This window comes from Heloderma suspectum, chromosome 5, assembly GCF_057233095.1.
Source record: "Heloderma suspectum isolate Gila_16-S chromosome 5, 16-S_ref, whole genome shotgun sequence".
Taxonomy (NCBI): Eukaryota; Metazoa; Chordata; class Lepidosauria; order Squamata; family Helodermatidae; genus Heloderma; species Heloderma suspectum.
This window is the reverse complement of record NC_139462.1, coordinates 195,608,038-195,629,255: the sequence shown is the minus strand read 5'-3', so window position 1 is coordinate 195,629,255 and position 21,218 is coordinate 195,608,038. Positions and strand designations below refer to the sequence as shown.

General features: G+C 43.7%; 1 protein-coding gene across 2 annotated transcripts; it reads left to right on the top strand.

The window, feature by feature from the left end:
* The first annotated feature begins 752 nt into the window (after nt 1–752).
* Nucleotides 753–14,132, top strand: STEAP1 (STEAP family member 1). Of its 2 annotated transcripts, XM_084858942.1 has the most exons (6): nt 753–852; nt 4,893–5,002; nt 7,379–7,891; nt 9,851–10,015; nt 11,066–11,157; nt 11,245–12,271. In XM_084858942.1, exons 2-6 carry the CDS (start codon nt 4,940–4,942, stop codon nt 11,321–11,323), a joined length of 912 nt encoding a protein of 303 aa, XP_084715068.1. In that variant the 5' UTR covers nt 753–852; nt 4,893–4,939; the 3' UTR covers nt 11,324–12,271. The 2 variants fall into 2 exon arrangements, with proteins under 2 accessions (XP_084715068.1, XP_084715067.1); XM_084858941.1 differs by having other exon boundaries at nt 11,066–14,132.
* The last annotated feature ends 7,086 nt before the right edge of the window (nt 14,133–21,218 follow it).

Here is a 21,218-nt window from a genome sequence, read left to right as displayed (position 1 = left end):
AGAGAGAGAGGGATCACACATACGTACACACAAGAGTACAGAGGCAGAAAGGAAATTGCAAATTTCAGGTAGTCCTCAATGTTAAACCCACTTAAGAGGAAACCCATTGAAATGAATGGAACTTAGGTTAGTCATGACTAATCGTAGTCCCATTCATTTCACTAGGTCTACTCTAAGCAGGGCTAACGTTGGATGCTACCCTCTGAGCTACAAAATGCGAGCGGCACAGCAGTCTGTGGCACGTTTACGCAAAACCCAAATGTGTACGTCAAGTTTCCCTGCCCTGGCGCCCTCCAGATGGGTTGGACTACAATCCCCAGCATCCCCCAGCCAGCTGGGAGTTGTAGTGCAACCCGTCTGGGGGGCGCCACGGCGGGGAAGAAGCCTACCCACACAAGACTCAGAGTAGACCTAGGCTTGGGGTAGACCTAGTGAAATGAATGGGACTTCGATTAGTCATGATGACTAACCTAAGTTCCATTCATTTCAATGGGTTTCCTCTTAAGTAGGTTTAACTTTGAGGGCTGCCTGAAGTTTGCAATTTCCGAGCCAGCTCCTCGTTCCAAGAAGGGCCCAAGCCCGGCGCCGGCCGCGGACGCGAGGACTCGCCGCTGCCCGGGACAGAAGCAAGGCGGAGCCGGCAAGGCGGGCGCGGGACGGATGCCGAAGGCGGGGCGAGGACAGGGGCGGGGCGGGGCGAGGACAGGGGCGGGGCGGGGGGCGCGGCGGCGGCTGCCCCATGCCGAGCGGGCAGAGGCGCGGGGCTGAGACGAGACGCCGGTCTGGCTGGAGCAGCGCGCCCGCTGGGGAGCGCCTCGTCGCCCGCTCCCGGCCCGCAGACAGAGGAAAGGTGTAAGTAGCCCTAAGTCTTTGGCAACAGATCCTCGCTCCTCCGGGCCGGCGCGCGGAGGGGAGCAGCACAGCCCCGGAGCCGGGCAGGGAGGACACGTCGCCGCCGCTAACCAAATATTTGCTGTTCAGCCGCTGATGCGCTCTCAGGAAGAGGCCGGGACCCCCCCCCCGCACCGCCCCCAGCCTCAAGGCAGTGCCGGCTCTCGCGTACTCCAGCAGCAGCTAGGATCAACGGGCTGCCTTCTTCGGGCCGTTTTCCTCCCCTGCAGTGTAAATAGGACATATTTTTAGAAGGATAAATAAATAAATAGCGTCAGCGGCAAGGAGGTGATGGAGCAAGAGCCCGTGACGGTCTTGCCTACGTCATAAGGTACAAAATGTCCAACAGGCGCGTGGGCGGGTTGGTACATGGGTACAAGCGACATGTTTCTTCCAGACCAGAGGCTCGTTTGGTTAAGCGTTGCGGACTTTAAATCCCCGTTGCCTCTGTAGAATTTGCCAAGAGCCCTCGTCAGAAACCGAAGACGAGCCATGCTGGATCGGACCAAGGGCCCAAGTCGTCCAGCATTCTGTTCGCACAGTTCACACAAGCAAAGAAAAATAAGTTGTGTTCAGAAATCTGAAATCATGAGGACAAAACTTGCCGTTCTAAGAGGCTTGCAATCAGAAATATCTCTTACAAGTGGGACGTGCTGCAACCAAATGTAGCGGCATGGGGTGCTTCTGCTCAGGGTGCCAGCCAGCCATGCCCTTTCCTGGACACCATTCCACCACCATCCTGATTTTCTTCGCCCCCACCCCCAACAACATACTGAATTCTCTAGCCACTGAACATGCTTGGCCCCTCCTTGAGTTTTTTCTGAAGGGTTTTTGTTTTGTTTTGTTTTTTGCTGTTAGTATATAACATTGTACATTCTTTGTTTTATACCATCTGTATTGGCACAGGAGCAAAGCAAAGCTTATCGGCAGACAGATCTTGGTGACTGCCTAGAGCACTGCTTTTGCTGCATCAACAGAAGGATAAGAGGGAATAGCAGACAAGGAAAGGTTGGGGGGGGGGGAGTTAAAAAATCTTCCCCCTGTGCCATGGCTCCCGTCTAAATTGTTCCCTAGCTTTTCATCAAGGAAAAAGCCATTGGGAGATTTGGTCATTGATCCCCCGTGTCAAGTTTAGTTAGGCCCTAATTCAGGACAGTTTTTGACTAGCTAGCAGCAGCCTAATTGTGGGTCCCACTGAGTTCAATTAAGTTTGCAGAGAGTTGCAGCCTGCAAGGGAAACTCCAGTTCCTTATTCTGCCTGAGCACAGTGCCCAGAATTTGGAGCCATTGCTAATTTATTACTGAATTGGTCATATGGCTTGAGTTTATCTCTACAGATTGCTATGGGGTATCCCATTTTCACTGGATCAATTAAGAACACTTGTTTTCTGGAAGAACTTGACTATTCTAGGCTTTGCTTTACTAAATTAAAAACCAAAATAGTGAATTTACAAATTCTCAAGCCTGTTTTTAGCCACTATGTACACTAATAGGTCAGTCCTATGAATATTTCCTCTAAAGGGTTGAGTGAGACAACCCATATTCAAATACACATGCATAGGATCGTGGCAATTCTAGGCAATTGCATCCATTATTACTCAGAAATAAGTGCTATTGTGTTCAGTGGTACTTGTTCCTTGCTAAGTGTGATTAGGTCTGTAGACTTGGAAATGTTATTCAACCTGGTTCACACATAACAATAACCCAGAGTATGGGTTGAGTATGGGTTGTCATTGAATCATGGGTTGTTGTTGAATTATGCCTAAACCCTGCACTATGGTTTGACTATGGGTGGTTAACCATGAGCAATCCAGGGAGAACCCATGGTTTGTTGTTGGATTGTGAACTCTGGGTTGTTCGTGGTTAATAACCCATAGTTAAACCATAGCACAGGGTTCATAGGTAACAACACTCACGATTCAACAACAACCCATACTCTCAGTTGTCATTACATGTGAAGAAAATCATAGTCTTTATCTCTGGGTGCAGTCCTTTACCCACTTACAGAGTAAGCCCCATTGATCACACTACTTCTGAGTAGAAATGCATAGGATAGCACTGTCAGTTACCTAAGACTTACCACTTAACTCTCCCTGATCAGTATCTCCCCGTCCCTGTGCCATGTAACTGATGTAGTCTGTAAGCCCTGTAGGCATTGAGCATGTTACTCTTCTACGTAACACCTAGCACACTACTTATGTCAAAATAAATACTGAAGATGAATTGGAGTAATAGGTTTAATATGTCCCTGCCTAGAGATCCAAGAGCCCTGGGGCTATGTGAAAACTGTCACCAAGGAACTGTACTTTACCTGCGCTGCAAATAGTAGCTGTGGTCCACTTCTACTGCCTTCTTCATTATTAAAAAAGAGTTTTAAACTGGCTTTATTCATAGTAACATGTTTTTGCCTTTTTACATCTGCATAGAGTGATGCAAGACATTATGGCAAAATGTCTGGACACCACCCTGAAGTCATCGCTTGCTTAAGCAGTCTGGATTTGTTTTATGAAACATACTCCCAGTTGAATAGAGGCCTCTAACACTGTGCTTCTTCAGCTTGTATTTTGTATCTGTGATACACAGTAATCTTTGTTTTTATCGTACCCATGTGAGAAGGATGGACCAAGACTTTTATGTGCCATCCAGCAGCTCCCTTCCCTTACAATAGAACGGAGAAATTTTTTCTTTTGTTTTCACCCCTTCTTGCTCCTGGCGTTTTAGAAAAATAAGAGGACTCGAACTGCTCAAACTCCTTTGTTTAGGCCTGCCACGTGTGAGTCATGCAGAAAATTAAACCCAAGCAGAACAGTAAAGGAGTGGATTGAAGGTATCTTGAAATCCCTACGATATTTGGAGCCACAATTTCGGTATTTGGGGAGGGGGTTGGAGGCAGGGACGGCATTAAGAATAGGCATGTTTGGGCTCCTACGAAAGACCCGCATCCCAGCAGGTGCCCACTGGCAAGCTGGAGCTGCTGCTCCTCTTCACCATTGTGACCTCTGGTTCACCTGCCTCTTGCTGTGGCCCAGACAAGGGTGGTGGCAAGAAGGTGGAGCAGTAGAGGTGCTGCCTCCTTGCTCACCGGCTGTCTGCCTGCCTGGCAAGCAGGTGGTAGCAATGATGAGAAAGAGGAGGAGGAGCAGTAGCAGCTGGTGACAAGGACAGTGAGGAGGGAGACTCACTGAGGAAGGGGGCCCTCTGAGGGTGTCTTGCCGAAGGCTCCCTTAAAAACCTGGAGCTGGCACTGGCTGGAGGTAGAACAACGTGAGCATCATATCAAGGTCCTGAGCCGCTACTGATGGTTCCAGAATCCATATTAGGGTACTAGCTTAATTAGGCCAAACGGCGGGAAAGGTAACAGCGTTCCGTGCACCTCGGTGTTCAGTCATGCCGGCCACATGACCACGGAAGCGTCTTTGGACAGCGCTGGCTCTTCGGCTTAGAAATGGAGATGAGCACCACACCCTAGAGTCGGACACGACTGGATGGGGACACCTTTACCTTTTTAAAGGTCACAAAATAGTGTGCAAGCTTTCAAGATCTTTTGTGGTATTTAAGTTGGCTGGTTGGGGACACCTTTAATAAAGGTATTACCCTAATCCAGACTTTTGAATTTTTCTTTTGGTCAATACAGCTACTTTTGTCTTTGTATGACTGCTGATTGTATGACACAAAGTTATTTGTTAGAATATGGATCATCTCACACTTCACTTATTAAAAGTGTACACTTCGAACTCTCAAAGTTTGTTTGAAAATACAGCGGTGGCACAGAGTGAAGTTCCAGATGTTTTATAACTCTTGGGCTTTCTGAGTCCATAACAGGAATTTCTAACGCTTTCAGCTTGGCTACCGCTGTAACAAGATTTTGCTCTTCTGTTCTCTGTGTAAAAATGACCTACCAGACAAAACACGACATTTGATTATTTATTTATTTCTAAAGTACCAGCCATATACGTAGCACAATACAAAGAAATGAAGTGTCTCCTGAAATTGTCTTGCAGAGATCCTCACACCATAGAGAGCAGGACAGTCGTCATTGGTCAAAAACATGGATCAGGATGAAGATCAGAAAATGGATCCCGAGAGAACTTGGGAGAATGACAACCATTTGGTAACTTTCATCTTCATATATATTATTTATTTTAGGTTACATATGTTCTGCTGTCCTTGGGTAGGCATTTTGGTGGCCTAAATAAATTTTTTAATGCTATGATACCTCAGGGCAGAAGGTAGATTGGGATCTACTTGTAGATTTTTGGATGCGTTGCAGTACACGTGCAAGGATTTCTGAGTCCCTGTTGTTTAACAATAGTAGCAACAACATGATTTCACATCCTAAATTAGGTTTCTGAAATGAACAAAGGTTGTGGTAACCTGGAGTGTGGACTTCTGTGTGAAAGGACGGTGAACTCTGTTTAATTCTGGTACTGAAAACCAGTTCTTAGGCATAGGCTCAGAATGTGTTCAGTGGCACTCTGTTCTAATACCCTGGAAGACAGAAACAAAATTCAAAGTGATCTTGATAGGCTGAAAACACTGGGCTGAAAACAACAGAATGAAATTTAATAGGGATAAATTCCAAGTTCTGCACCTAAGAAAAATAAACCAAATGCACAGTTACAAGATGGGGGATACTTGGCTCAACAAGTGAGAAGGATCTTGGAATTGTTGTTGATCACAAGCTGAATGTGAGCCACCAATGTGATGTTACTTCAAAAAAGGCAAATGCTATTTGGGGCTGCATTAATAGAAGCGTAGCTTCCAAATCCCAGGAAGTACTAGTTCCCCTCTACTCAGCACTGGTTAGGCCACATCTGGAGTACTGTGCCCAGTTCTGGGCACCACGCTTTAAGAAGGATGCAGACAAACTGGAAAAGGTTCAGAGGAGGGCAACAAAGATGATCAGGGAACTGGAAACAAAGCCCTATGAGGAGAGACTGAAAGAATTGGGCATGTTTAGCCTTGAGAAGAGAAGACTGAGGGGAGATATGATAGCACTCTTCAAGTACTTGAAAGGTTGTCACAGAGAGGAAGGCCAGGATCTGTTCTCAGTCTTCCCAGAGTGCAGGACACGGAATAATGGGCTCAAGTTACAGGAAGCCAGATTCTGGCTGAACATCAGGGAAAACTTCGTGACTGTTAGAGCAATACAACAATGGAACCAATTCCCTAGGGAAGTGGTGGGCTCTCCCACACTGGAGGCATTCAAGACAAGGCTGGACAGCCATCTGTCAGGGATGCTTTGACTTGGATTCCTTCATTGAACAGGGGATTGGACTTGATGGTTTTATAGGCCCCTTCCAACCCTACTATTCTCTTCTACTCTAAATAAAATAAATTCTGTCATTCTGTGGCTCTTAATTTTAAGTGTATGTCTTTTGTGGTGGATCTTGGGGTTCAAGTAAAAATTAAAGTAGATCTGACAAGCCTGAAGTCTGACCACCCCTGCCTTACTTCATGCAGAATAATGCCCAACTCCCCTGCTTAATCTGTCTGGCACTTTGGCTTCTCAAGTTCAAAGCATTTTTAATCCATTGGGCTCCTTATCTGCGCTCTTACACTGTCAGTGAAGCCCTGATAAAATGTGTGGAAATATGCTTTGGGCCCTTGTGAAAAATGCTGTATTATAAATATATACAAGAAGTATTAGTATTGTTTGCACAAACACTTATCCTAGGATTAAAAAAAGAAGTGTCAAGATCTTACCAGGTGCAATAAAGAAATGTAAATTTACTTCAGGAGCAATTGGTAAGGCGGAAGTGGGCAACTTGGGGGCCCTCCACATGTTTTGGCCTACAACTCCCATCCGCCCTCACCACTGGCTATGCTGACTAAGGCTGATGGAAGTTATAGGGGAAATAACCCTTTTAATCATTGAGCAGAAGAAAGAATTAGAGCAGGTATTTATTTTCTCACCGTTTCAGTGGTATGGTGAGAAAAGGGGCACCTGCTGAAATACTTCCTGGTATGGAAGCCCTTCCATATAGACATAGAAACCCAATTCTTCTCTTTGCAGATATGTCCACCTCCAAATTACAAACCAAAGGACCTATAATTGTTCAGGAGATATACAAAATGGAGTTGCTATCCCTTTTCAGACTGTTGTGTTATAAAGCCCAGAGATCCCATTCCATCCTCATGGTATTTGAATTGCATTGTTTTCCCACTTCTTGAAAGCTACGTGGCTTCACAAAGGATTGATGAAGAAATATGATCTGTGGAGGTGGGGAGCTTCTCAAAATAAACATTGGTGCCTAAAATCACGAGTGACAAGGGCAGCTGAAACCTTAACCTTAAGTTCCTTCAGGTCAATCCCAATAATATAGCCAAATTCCTGAAATCTAAAACTTCATGCACAGGCTAGTACAGCTTCAAATGGCATGTGTATAAGCAGGTCTACAAAGGGAAACAATGCAGGGTTCTTCCAATACTGGTACAGACTTTTAAATCCCTCTTAGGTTTATGTATTGTGTTTTCTCCTTTTCAGATTATAGATTTGCAAGCGACTGGCACACCTGAAGCAGCTGCTTTTCCCCATATTCATCAAAGGATCTATATAGATGAGTTTGAATCCTCTCCCAGTAATGACTGCAAACATGCCCTTTTCCCTAAGTGGCATTTACCGGTGAAGACAGCGCTGATACTATCTTTGTTAACCTTTATCTACACTTTCCTAAGGGACATCATCCATCCTTTTGTAACCGCTCAAGAAAATGTATTTTATAAAATTCCAATCCTGGTCATAAACAAAGTCTTACCAGTGGTTTCGATTACCCTTTTGGCCCTGGTTTATTTACCAGGAATATTGGCTGCAGGTTTCCAGCTCCACTATGGAACCAAGTATAAACGTTTTCCACAGTGGTTGGACAGATGGATGCTATCAAGAAAACCATTTGGGCTTCTTAGCTTCTTCTTCGCCTCAATGCATGCCTGCTACAGCTTGTGCTATCCGATGAGGAGATCTTACAGATACAAACTCTTGAACTGGGCATATCAACAGGTACACCATTTTGTTTTATCATAATTACATTAATCTATATAAACTGTTGGTGTACCCATATCTGGAACATTGTGTGCAATTTTGGTTTCCCAGTCTTGGAGTAGATATTGCAGAAATGGTGATAGTATTATACAAAAGGGCAACTAACAGCACAATCCCGCTCTCATAAAATTCAAAAGTTTTTCTTCCTCTGTCATAATACTACAACCCAGGGTCATTCCATGGAGCTCAATCGTGGGAGATTCAGGACAGATAAAAGGAAGTACTTCTTCACACAGTGCATAGTTAAAACTATGGAATTTGCTAACACAAGTTGTAGCCGGCCATCAATTTGGATAGCTTTAAAAGGGGATTGGACAAATTCATAGAGGATAAGGATAATGGCAACTAGTCCTGATCACTGTATGCTACTTCCAGTATCAGAGGCAGAATGCCTCTGTATATCAGTTGCTGGGAAACATAAGTGAGGGGGTGCTATTGCTCTCAGGTCCTACTTGTGGGCTTCCCATGGGCAGCTGATTGGCTACTGTGCCAACAGAATGCTGGACTAGATAGGCCTTTGGTCTGATCCAGCAGGGTGGTTCTTATGCTCTTAATCCTATACATGTCTGCTCAGAAATAAGTCCCAATTAATTCACTGGGTGCACTCTAAGGATGGCGGAGAATTCCGCCACGGACTCCAATAAGGCCAGATTCTAAAGAATCTGCCGCCCCCCCAGAGTCCGTGGCGGAACAGAACACTTACCTTCGCCTCCCCATGGAATCCTCTTCGGCCGGATCCTCCAGATTGCCAGCGATATGGCCACCATGCCGTAACGCTGGCTGAAGGGGACTGACTGTGGACGCAGATGGCGTCCAGGACGCCATTTGCGGCCTCAAAGGTCTTAGTTTAAGCTAAATGTAGCCATTTACGGCTGCATTTACCTTAAACTAAGAACTTTATGGCCACAAATGGTGTCCTAGATGCCATTTGCGTCCGCAGTCAGTCAAGTCCCCTTCAGCCAGCTCATGAGGTGACTTTGTGCCTCTCACTGACTCTCGGCCTAACCTACCTCACAGAGTTGTTGTGAGGATAAAAATGGAGAGGAGGAGGAGGAACATGTAAGCTCCCTCTTCCTTGCAAGAGGGGAAAAGGTGGGATATAAATGTAATAAATAAATAAATTATGGCAGCTTGGTACTGTGGACAGATCTGTTTTACAGGGTTTTTGAAATCTTTGGCTTCCCTGGCAGGATAACAAAAGTTGTCAAGAATGCCTGCTGATTAGCTGCTTTAAAATACTGTTTCTTGGTGCATTACCTGTTGTTACCATCTGCCAAAGGTTGCATTTAGCCTTAGATGGAATTCTGTTTGTCAGCGAATAAAAGCAGTTCCTGCTGGGAAAATCAAGTTAAAAAGGAATTGGAACAATCCTCCTTGGGGGTCAAAACTTTGCTGAAGTAAGTAAATACTTCTCAATCTAATTAACTTTCCTTTGGCTCAGGCTGATGCAACTTAAACAATGCCTTGCTTAAGGGTCAGAAATGTGACCATGCTCGAATTTGTGGCCCACACAGATGAGGAGAAAATGACATGTATCTTGTTTTGTTCAGCATTATTGTTAAATGACACCAATGCAGACTGGCTGCTTTTTTTCCTCCTTGCCATGCGATTCCTCCCATGTACACTTTTGCATGGAGAAACCTCAGTGCAAATTGGGATGTGTACAAAAGCAGCTCATTGCTGTTCCTGTGATAGATGCCACTGCAGAAAGTACACTTGTGATCATGGAAATGGCTCTGGGCTGCCTCTCTATACAATCCAGTTCCCCTTGAGGTGTCTCCATGTAGCCCGCATATGCAGAAGAGATTACATCCCAGGCAAAAAAGAGATGTGGCTACCCAGTCCTGAATCTTAAGTACATTTGGGTCTTTCGAGTGTAATTCTGACATTTTTTAAAGTGCAGTGCTCTCTCCACAGGTGAAGCAGAACAAGGAAAATGCCTGGATTGAACACGATGTCTGGAGAATGGAGATTTATGTGTCTCTAGGAATTCTGGGACTTGCTTTACTGGCTTTATTGGCAGTAACATCAATTCCATCTGTCAGCCACTCACTGACCTGGGGAGAGTTTCATTATATTCAGGTACATGTGAATAAAACTGTATAGATTGTTGGGGAGGAACTATACCTTAGTGGCAGGACATATATGTATTACCGATTTGAGGTTCTGTCTTTGGTATTGCCAGTTGAGAAATCTAAATGCTGAAAAGGGGCTTCTGCTTTTAAGACACTGGCCAGTGGTCAGGCACAGGATAATTCCAAACAGTTCCAATCTGGTATAGTCAGGTCCTTTCTCCAGACACATACACACACCTGCCAGCCCAGGATTGAAAGTGATTAGACCTGAAGGTTAGTGCTTGCACAAAAGCTTCTATCCTTAGTGTCAAGGGGCATGTGGAGCCCTCTTCATAAACAGATCTACTTGTAAGTAAGCACCTTAACCTGCTGGTTGATAACAGCAGGCTGGGAATAATTCTTGTGCTGTTCTTTTGTGTGACTGAAAAAAAATGCAAAGAACAGCACTGAATCTGTCAGAACAAAGAGGTGGAAATTTGGCCCAGCTAATCCTGGAAACAAAAGGAGAGTTAGTAAAGGTTCAGCCTAGTAATCAAAACTCTTCCACTATAGAATGGCTGGTGGCATGGATCTCTGTACATTAAGGTTAGAAAAAGAACACTGCTGTTCCAAGTTTAAAGTCCACTGTGTCGGAGTTCCACAGTTCCACATGTCTTATGTGGACATATGTCTTGTGTTTTAGAAGTTTAGAGTTGTACATCCTGATTTTATTAATACTCAATTGACTAATCTTTTGGCCTCAGACTGAATATGCAACAAGAAGCATAAAGAGTATTCTTCAGCAATTCCAGAGAATTTTAATTAAACCCATGGTGGTTTGATACAGCTAGGGGTGCCAACTTTTGAACTCATTATTGTAGCTGTGCTTTTAACAGCAATTTTATCCACCCCAGTCAGCAGATGATGGCACTTATCTCCATGCCTGCAGAATAAACTGTTTTTTCTAGTCAGTTAACAACCCTAAATATGGCTAGCTATGAGGTACTGTGCATTACAGTTTATTTTAATTTCTTTTGCATTTTAAAAGCTAACCTGTCATATACTACTTTCTTTCTAGAGCAAGATGGGATATTTAGCTCTGCTGCTGTGCACTGTTCATGCACTAGTATTCGCATGGAACAAGTGGATCGACATAGGCCAGTTCTTATGGTACACTCCCCCTACATTTATGTTAGCTGTTGTTATTCCAATTGTGGTTTTGGCTTGTAAAAGTATCCTGCTTTTCCCATGCCTTAGGAAGAAATTACAGAAGATCAGATCTGGCTACGATGCTAACACTGTGCCAAGTAGGATACAGATGGCTTCCAGACTGTAGATTTAAGTGTGTATTACTTTGCTGCCAATATTCATTTTCCCCCCAAGCCCTAAATAAATGAGGCTCATCCCTAAGGCTACAATCTTATGGACAGATACATGGATAGATACATGGCGTAAGCCCCGGTGAGCTCAGTGAGACTTACTTCTGAATATACATGCTTAGGATGATCTGCACAGGGGAAAAAATCAATCTTATTTTTGTTCTGTTGACAGAGTAAATGTTTTTGTATTTCAATACAAGTTTAGTAGAGCAACCCCTGAAATGGTGCATGTACAATGACAATATTGATATCTCATCAATGTAAATTTCTCATAAAAATCCCAAAAGTTTCGACCTTTTTCAGGGAAACTCTGGAGCAATAATGTGCCTATTATCACAATAACTGTCTTATCCACGTAAGACCTAAAAACATGCAATACAATAAACCAGCTAATGTACAAGACTTAAAATGTACACATAGAGCTGCCTTGCCTGAAACAGCTTCCTGATTCATTTCAGTGACTGAAGCACATCAGTATGTACTTTCTTTTGCACTGAAAGATCATATTTTTCTCTAATTGATTAACTTAATGGGATCTCCTGCACATACCAAAGACCCATATGTTCATCTGAGTGCATGCCCAGATCAAGTAATGCCCACAGATGATTTATATCAGTGGTGGGCAGAAAGATATCCAGATGTTTGGGACTTCAACTCCCGGCATTCCTGACCATTGGCCAGAAACTGTCAGTTCTGTGTTTCTTAAAATTGTAAATTGAGTACTGGAAATAACATTGAAAGTACAGGTAGCTATTAATATACTTGTAGAAGACGTTTGTTAACATTTAGAATACATAAAATAATATCTTTTTCCTGTTTTTGCATTTTTTTCAACCATTGGTTTTATATACAATAAAGATAAAGTGTTTATTCTACAAAGGCCATTAAAGAAAATAATGATGTTGAAAAGTGGAAGTTTATGGCAGAGAAAAGCAAACAGTTGACCACTGAAGACCTAGCTTAGCAATTACTGACCTGATCTGAATCTAGCACAGGCTTTATAATGTGGAATGATATACAAGCCTTCATGGGAAATATACACAATTCAACCAGCACTATGGACTTACGTTAATTATGTGACAAGTTCTCATCCACAGTTCAGATCCAGCAAAGGAAATTGTGTGGAAAATCAATATTCTGCACATGACTTCTTTACTGGATTGGGAACCCAGTGTGCAGAATAGATGCCCATCCAGATTGCATATGCATTACAAGTGCATCTGAATACAGTTGTTGTCTGATGTGATCCCCATTCACATTGCACGGTAACGATGGAATGTGTTTTCTTGCCTGTTTTACAATGCAACTAATGAATGCATTTATCCATCACTTGTCTCTGACCACACAACCTTGTTCCATGTGTCTGCAGCTTGATCAGAGCAAAATAGGTGTTTGAAATTATAATTGCAGGAACAATTTATTTATAAATTAAAGCGCCTAAACTTTTCAAGGTGCTGTACAAAAACTTTATTTTAAATAGTCTGTTCTCTCTGGCTTACAACTCTAATAAACACGAAACAAAAGGAAAAGCAAATGGGGAACTACCAAGAAAAGAAGCAAATGGAGGTGCTTATTCTTCGTAGTTACACACCTGCTTAGTGATCAGATAGAATGGTCAATGACAGAGGCAATTCTCGGAGGGGAGGAGCCAAATGGTTGTGGGTCCGAGCTGAGCCAAGCCAATAGGAGCTGGCTTTGCTGTTTTGCCTCCTCCTACTGCAGCCAGCTGGAAAAACTAATAACAAAAAACAGTCCTGGAAGAGGAGGATCCACATCTTCAGTCCAGCACCAAGAACAACAGCATAAAGAAAAGGCTGATTCATGGTCATGTGACTTCAACACGCTTCTGGATCTGCCTTCCCCAACCTGGGCCCCTCCAGATGTGTTGGACTACAACTCCCAGAATCCCCCAACCAGCTATGAAGACTCTGAAGTTGACCTTTTTAATGCAGAGCTTGATGGTGCTTCCTTCATTTCTTTTAAAAATTCTGTTCGATGGTTTACTGAAAATAGTACAGTGAGAGCTTTTCCTGACTTAACAGGATGAACAAATACATAGCTGAACACATGACGAAGCTGCAGTGAATGGTGTCTGAACACCTGAGAGCTATAGCACTGCTGAAGGTAGGCAAGTATATGGATCTGGTCACGCTTTCTAAGGAAAAGCAGGATATAAGGCACAAACAAAATTCCCTTCCTGTTCACAGATGTCAGCTGTGAGCCATTCAAAAGGCTGCAGATAGATGGATTATGAGACATGTTGTACACTAGAAATCAATACAAATAATTATATCTTCAGAAAATATAGAATAGGAAGGCCAGTTTTATTTCCTACTCTGGTGCAATACAGACCTAATTCCCTGATCTGTCAGGAAGTTCTGTGCTGAAGACGTACCACACAAGATACCACACGCTTCAGTAATATCTATGCTAGTGCTCTGGGGCACTGCTGTTCTGCAGTCATCAGCTGAATGTTCAGTGGTAATTTTGGTTCTGCGTGGCACTTAACTTCCACATTATAATCTTGTAGTGCCTATAGCTGGTAAATATTGGAAGTAAGGTTTATTTAGAAGTAATTCAACCATTGGGTTGAATGCAGCTTGCTCTTTAGAAAGTGTGCTTGGGATTGCAAGTTCCTCCAGACATGATTAATATTTTTTGTTTAACAATTTCCCTGAACTGGTTTCCCCCCTGGCCACTGGCATTCAGTCCTATAATCACTCTCAAACCCCACCATTTCCTCACTCTATATTTGCGTGAAACTGGAAAAATAAAAAAATAAATAAAAATAAGATCACACTCCCAATGCACATTCTGCTGTTCTCGGGAGAGGAAGGGCCAGCCTCTGTGAGTTCAAAAGGGGATGGAGGCAGATGGGGGGGGGGGCGAGGACCTAAAATGGCTCAATGGCTAAAATGGGTTTCTCTGACCACCCCAGCTTGGCACCCCACGTTCCTCTTCCATCAGCAGGAGCTGCTGCAGCAACTCATATTTGAGTAGAGATGCTGCTTGCGCTGCTACAGGGTGTTTAGGCTGAGTCCCTGGAGGCTCCGTCTTCCTCCTTGCTCACATGGAGCCATCTGCACAAATGACACAAGAACCTGTAGGAGATGGAGCCAGAACCCTTCCCATGATTCCAGCAGGCAGGCTCCTCTCTTACCAGTGTCCTCTCCCCTCTCTGCTCTAAAGTACTGGGGAAGAGTCAGTAGCATTTTGCCCCACTTAGATAGGATGGCACTGCAGTTGCATTTATATTGTATTGAATGGTGGCTTTGTACTACTGGAAAGTACTTCTGCTAATGCAAGATGAGTTATCTGACTTATCGCCCTTACCTGCTGCAGCTAGATCCCAAAGCTGAATCCCATACTGTTCCGGAGGGTCCTACAACTCTCGGGAAGTTTTTCAGGAGTTGTTGAGGGCTGCAGTAGGGGAGGGGGGAGCAATGAAAATTAAGTGCCCAGACTTGCGGAAGTGCAAGCTTTCTACTAGTGCAAAACCACAGTTAGATACTGCCCTCATTTTAAAATAAAAAACCATGTCAGGTCTGAAAAAAGATGGGAAGACCATTCAGAAAACAATGGAAGGCAACAGGTTGGTAACAACCGCATTGGGATTCTTTGTAATAAATGACTGAATGAAAGATTGCAGTTCCAGAGAAACAGGAATGCAAGCATGAAAGCAAGCTTTGTTTGTGCAGTAGTTTCAAACACTCCAGGGAAACCGCAAGATAAGAGGAGCCCTGCTGGATCAGACAAAAGACCTATCTTTCTCCTCTTTGTCCCACAGTGGTCAACAGGATGCCTGTGGGAAGAGCACAAGGTGGACATCATGAGGGCAATAGCGATCTCCAGCTTTGTTTGGCAGCAATTGGTATTCAGGGGATTACAGACAATCCCCTCCATGTGCCGAACGAATAGGTGGAGGTGGATGCACAAGCTTGCCCCACTCACTGCCATCACCGCACACCACTGTGACACTCCCCCAATGAATATGTGTTTGAAGTTTGTTTGAAAGAGTTCTCTGCATGTACAGATGACTGCATGGAGAGGTCCTACGTCATACGAGGGACCATAGCCATTTAGGGCCCTTCCTTGCATACGGAAGCTCTTTGCACATCTGTATGTGCAAGAACTCTACGACTGGGATGGGGAACATGTGGCCCTCCACGTATGGGCTGCAACTGCCATCATCTCTCACCACTGGCTATGCTATCGAGGACCAATGGGAGTTGGATACTAACATCTGGAAGACCCCACATTCCCTACCCCTGTCCTATGACAAACCTCAAATGGACATTTGGCGATGAGTGTGGCGGCAATGCATTCATTCCATGTGTGGAGTGGGTTGTTTGTACCCCCTAGACCAGGGGTATGCATTATAGGAGGTGAGTGTTTACCCTTCCAGTGTTGTAATATTAGTCTCTTAGCTGTCGAAAGGGTGAAGAGGACCCATTTACACTGAACATTTGTTAATTTCCATGAAGCAGGTAAATGGTTTTAAAGAGCATGTACATCACTGAATATTAAAGACGGTTCCAGTACAAAATTTTTCTGTGTAATAGCCTCCCCACAAAAAGAAGCAACTACTGGACATTACTAAAACATGTTTGAACAAAGCATTAGCTGTATTTCACTGCCAGCCATTAGCTGCATTAGACAATCCCTTATTAAAGAGATGTTACGGTGTCCAATAGACACAAAGCAAACATTGTTGTTGAATAAGACACAGCCTAAGATCCATAGAAGCAAAAGGCAGACGCCAAAGCAGCAACCCACTGATTAGGCACTGTTGTGGTGGTGTCTACAGCAGTATCTCAAATTCCCAAATTTACCTACAGGTCCAAAAAGGTTGGGGACCCCTGCCCTAGACTCTAGGGGCGGATGTGGAACCACTGTGGGCTAGATTAGGAGCACAGGCTGGCAGTTGCCCTTTCCTGGCCTAGAGGCATGTTGCTTTTGGTCCTAGAAGTATGACAAGTAGTCATTTAGCCTTATCCTCCATGAATTTACCTAACCATTTTTAAAAACCATCTAAGAGTGCAATCCTATGCATGTTTAGACAGTAAAAGAGTCCTGCAACTCTGAGCATTCCCCAGCCAGCCATGCTCGGAGTTGTAGGACTCTTTTTCTGACTAAACTTGCATAAAATTGCACCCTAAATTGGTGGCTATCATCACATCTTGTAACTGCACATTTCTTCCTTTCATCCTAAATCTCTCAACATTCCACTTCATCATATGATCCCAGGTTCTAGTTCTATGAGGGAGAAAACCTCTATATTCTCTGTGCCATGCATAATTTTATAAAGTTCTACCATGTTCCCCTAAGAGAGCAATCCTATGGCCACTAGACACTGTCTAGAGGGCCATAGGATATGCTCATTTCTGGGAACTGACCTCTGAGCCCACGCTCGGAGGTTGGTTCCCGGAAAACCGACTGCCCCCCTCGTCCACGCTGCCTCCAAGGCAGCACAGAGCAGCCCCATCCTCTCCACTCGGAAGAGGAGAGTGGAGCGGCTGGGGGGGCGTTCCAGGGAGGGGAGAGCGGGTTGCGCGTACAACACATGCAATATGTTGTACGGCAGCTTCCTCTCCCAGTCATACACACACACACCCCCACTAGTCAGCCAAAAATGGCTGTCTAGCGAAAAATAGCAGGGCAGGAGAGGCGTGGAGGGAATGATTCCCCTGTGCCTCTCCTGCCTTGCTTTGGATAGGCAGTTGCCTCCAAGGTCAGAGGCAGCCACCTATCTAGTTAGGATTGCGCCCTTACTTGCCTCCCCAACCCCCCCAAAATTTAAAAAAACTACCTCAGAGGGGAGCTGCTCCAGCCCCCTGATCATTTAGATTACAAAGGTCTCTTTTAAAAACAAGGGTGTGTGAATCAGCTGCTGGACCTAATCAGACCCCAGTGAGTGGAAAATTAAAGAGGGATTTTGGTCAGTGGAGCCTGCTAGGAATGGTGGTTTTTATCTGGGGAATGAACAGTGAATGGTGTTAAAGAGAGCCTTTAGAGCCCCTCTGGAAATACAAAGATCTAATTCACTCTAAAGCCGCATCAAATTGAACTTCACTTTTCTAAACAGCTCTAATTTTTAAACTGAATTAAAAACTGCATTTTTAATTGAAGTCCAAACCTACACTTTAGCTTGTAAATGGAGCACACCCAAAGTGGTTGTTGGTGTACACACCTGATTATTATACAACAAAACTTTGCAGGATTCTCCAGGAGAATTTGGGCTTCTCCACATGGGGCTTTTATCTTATTGAGATCAGTTACTCACGGACATTTGCGGGTCCTTTACATGATGTTGTCAACCTCGAGTGCCTCTCCTATGGCTATTAGTCTTGATGAATATGTGCTACCTCCAGTACCAAAGGCAGTGAACCTATGTACACCAGTTGCTGGGGAACATGGGTGGGAGGGTGCTGTTGTGCTCATGCCCTGCTTGTGGGTTCCTGGTCAACAGCTGGTTGGCCACTGTGTGAACAGAATGCTGGACTAGATGGACCCTTGGTCTGATCCAGCATGGCTCTTCTTATGTTCTCCTGTACTTTCTGACCATTTCTGCGGCTTTATTTGAAACGGAGATAATAAAGTAATATAAAAGTCAATTGAATTTGTCTGTGTAAAGAGGGAGTTGTGCTATAACAGCAGCACCATATAGTGGCTGTATAATGAAACATTCAGAACTTGCAGATAAAGGCAACCCCTGGGGGCAGCGGGAGGAAGTGTGTGTGAAGGAGCAGATCTTAATCGCATAAAGAATCCAGAAGCAGAAGCCCTGGTAAAGTTGCAGGATAAAAAGCCCCGTGTGGAGAAGTTGTTTTGTTATTTTTTTAGGTTTGTATTTGCACAATTTCATTCACTTCCCTTGAGCAAAGTACTGGGTTTTGTTTTGGGTTTTTTTACAGCAGGCACTGCAGTGAAAACCTGCTTTAGTACTGTCAGGTATATTTGTGACTCAACCAGGCGTTGCGACACACAAAACTGAACAGAGCCTGACCTTTTATTGTTGAAAAGTGGTGAAAGACTCTGGACGCTGAAATACTCTGCTATACCAAAAAAGAATAGAAATAATGAAAGTAAAAATGTGAAGGATATAGTTGCTTAGAAAAATTCATTAGACCAGGATTCTGTTGTAACATTTAACTGGTTGGATTAATTGATTAAAAACCTTATATCAACTAAAAAGGTATTCCAATTAATTGGGCAGCAGATATTTATAAAAACAAGATGACAGACACTATCTTACAGTTATGATAGGCATTTCCTCTTGTGAGTGAGTAGAGAATACCTCTTCAAGAAACAAGGATTTTTTTAAAATTTCAAAACCATTGGTTTGCCGTATGCAAATATATGCATATTTAATTCATAAATTAGGACTAATTTTGATTAATCAAGTAACATTTCTTTAATCAAGTGACAGTCCTATTCAGGACTGTTTTTGACCTGGGGGGGTGACTTCTCCTTACCTTATAGGTGAAATTTTAGTTGCTGTTTTAGATCTTGACAGTGCAATCCTAAGCATATCTACTCAGAAGTAAGCCCCATTGACTTCAATGAGGCGTACTCTTAACGAAGTGGGTATAAGATTACAGCCTAAATGGTTTAAATAAAATTGTTGAGAAGAAACTGCAGCAATCGGCTCTATTGTAATACTTGAAACTGGTTATTTCAGCAGGTAGCTGTGTTGGTTTAGTACTGGAAACACAAAAAGAAAGTCTTGTGGCATTTTCAAGAAAAAAAGATTTATTGTGCTGTAAGCCCTCATGTATTTGAATGCATTTCATCAGATGCATAAAGTGTTATGGTTGGCTGGTATACTTACTATACATATGGATACCAAGGGAAAAAATATATAAATAGTGGGGCCAAAGGGCAATGAATTCAGTACAGTCCCAGACTGTACCTCTTGCACTGAGAAATGTCAGAGATTATCATTATTGAATTTCATGACCATTTATTTGGCCAAACTTTATATAAAAATTTCTCTATATATTAATGGGGAGAAATATCTATCCATCCATCCATCCATCTGTGCTGAGGATAATACTTCATGTATCTAAAGGAAATGGACTCTACACCATGAAAGTTTATTCCACAACAACACTGCAACCCTATATACACATTTACCTGGGAGTAAACTCCATTGAACTCAATGGGACCACTGAGCAGGAATATATAGGCTTGCATCATAAATCTGTTACAGCACAATCCTAGCATATCTACTCAGACATAAGCTCCATTGGGTCCAATGGGACTTAATTCCAGGTAAGTCTGTCTAGAAATGCAGCCATTATCTAAAGTGCCGTTTGCTGATTATTTTAGTCATTTCTTGTACACTAGACTAGCTGTAGCTGTTTAATTAGTAGTTATGGTTTGAGATACTAACAGGGCAATCTGATGCATATTTACTCAGGAGTAAGCCCTCTTTCATGGGGGGTTACTCCCAAGTAAACAATGACTGTAGGATTGCAGCTTGGGTCTGTTTAACTTAAACAAACAACACAAATAATTACTATGTCAAAAGAGATAACATTATAGAGCAAGGGGGTGAATACATTACATCAAAAGGGGGCTTAAAAGACAGAAGTGTAAAGGTTAATAGTTCAAATGTCTATGAGCGATAAACAGGTAGAAGGTGAAGGGTACCAAGGACCACTTTTATTTTGCTTGTTAATAAATGACCCTGTAAAGGTAATTTCAAACTCTCAGTATCACTGACAGGCTGAAAATTAAATGGACAGTATGGAGAGGTTCAGCACATCAATTTGCACAGTAGCATAGGGGATGTATGCCTGTTCAGGACCTTCCATTTCATTTTAGCCTCACTTAAAAATATGTGTTTAAACTGATGTGTGTGAGAGAGTGAAAATAACATTTCTAGATTCAGCAAGGACTTTTGAATGAAGAATAGCAAAAGGTGCCCAGTCAGCACATTAGGAGCCAGTTCTGTTCGAATCCTGTGTGGTTTTGTCTTCGTGCAGAGGGTTAAGTGTAATAATTGCTATCCTGAGCAACATGGATTGGGAATATTTTACTATACCCACCTGATGAAATTATTTCCAGCAATTCCTTCCATGTGTACACTGTTAGGATAACACCAGTAGGCTTTTAGCACGGTAAAGTGATCCTTCCTAGAAGTGGCAGTTGTCCTGCAAGAATGAAATTACATGGTACCATTCTGAAGCTGGAATTACCACAGTGAAGTATTTAATCTAGGGCAGGAGTGAGCAAACTTTTTTCTGTTGAGGGTCACATTCTCTGGAGGGAATCTGTCAGGGGCTGCATGCCAAGGGTGGGCAATGCCAACACTATCAGTGGTTGGGGCCAGGCTGGTGCAAAGGATAGTTATAGTCAGGCACCTGCTGAGGGCCCACAGCCCAGCAGGGGCCCAGGGACAAGAGTCCCTTGGACTTGCCCCTCTTCGCCATTGCAACCTGCTTGTTCATCTGCCTCTTGTTCTGGCCCAAACAACAGTGGTGGTGAGACAGAGGAGCTGCAGATGCCATGCTTACTTGCTCATTGACTCTCTACCAGTCAAGCAACCAAGTGGTAACAATGATGAGAAAGCAAGTGAGGAGCAATAGCAGCTGGTGATAATGGCAGTCAGGAGGCAGACTCACTGAGGAAGGGGGCCCATTGGGAGCCCAAGGGCTCTCAAATACCTGGGACCGGCACTACACAGGGCCAGAGCCAAAAGTAGGCAATCCAGCTCCATCTTCTTATTCTGTCACCCTTCCTTTCTTTCTCTTTCTTTCTTTCTCTCTCTCTCTCCCCCCCCCCCCCAGCCCAGTGGGCTGCTAAGGAAGGGACAGATCATTCTTGCCAGAGGTCTGATCTGATCTC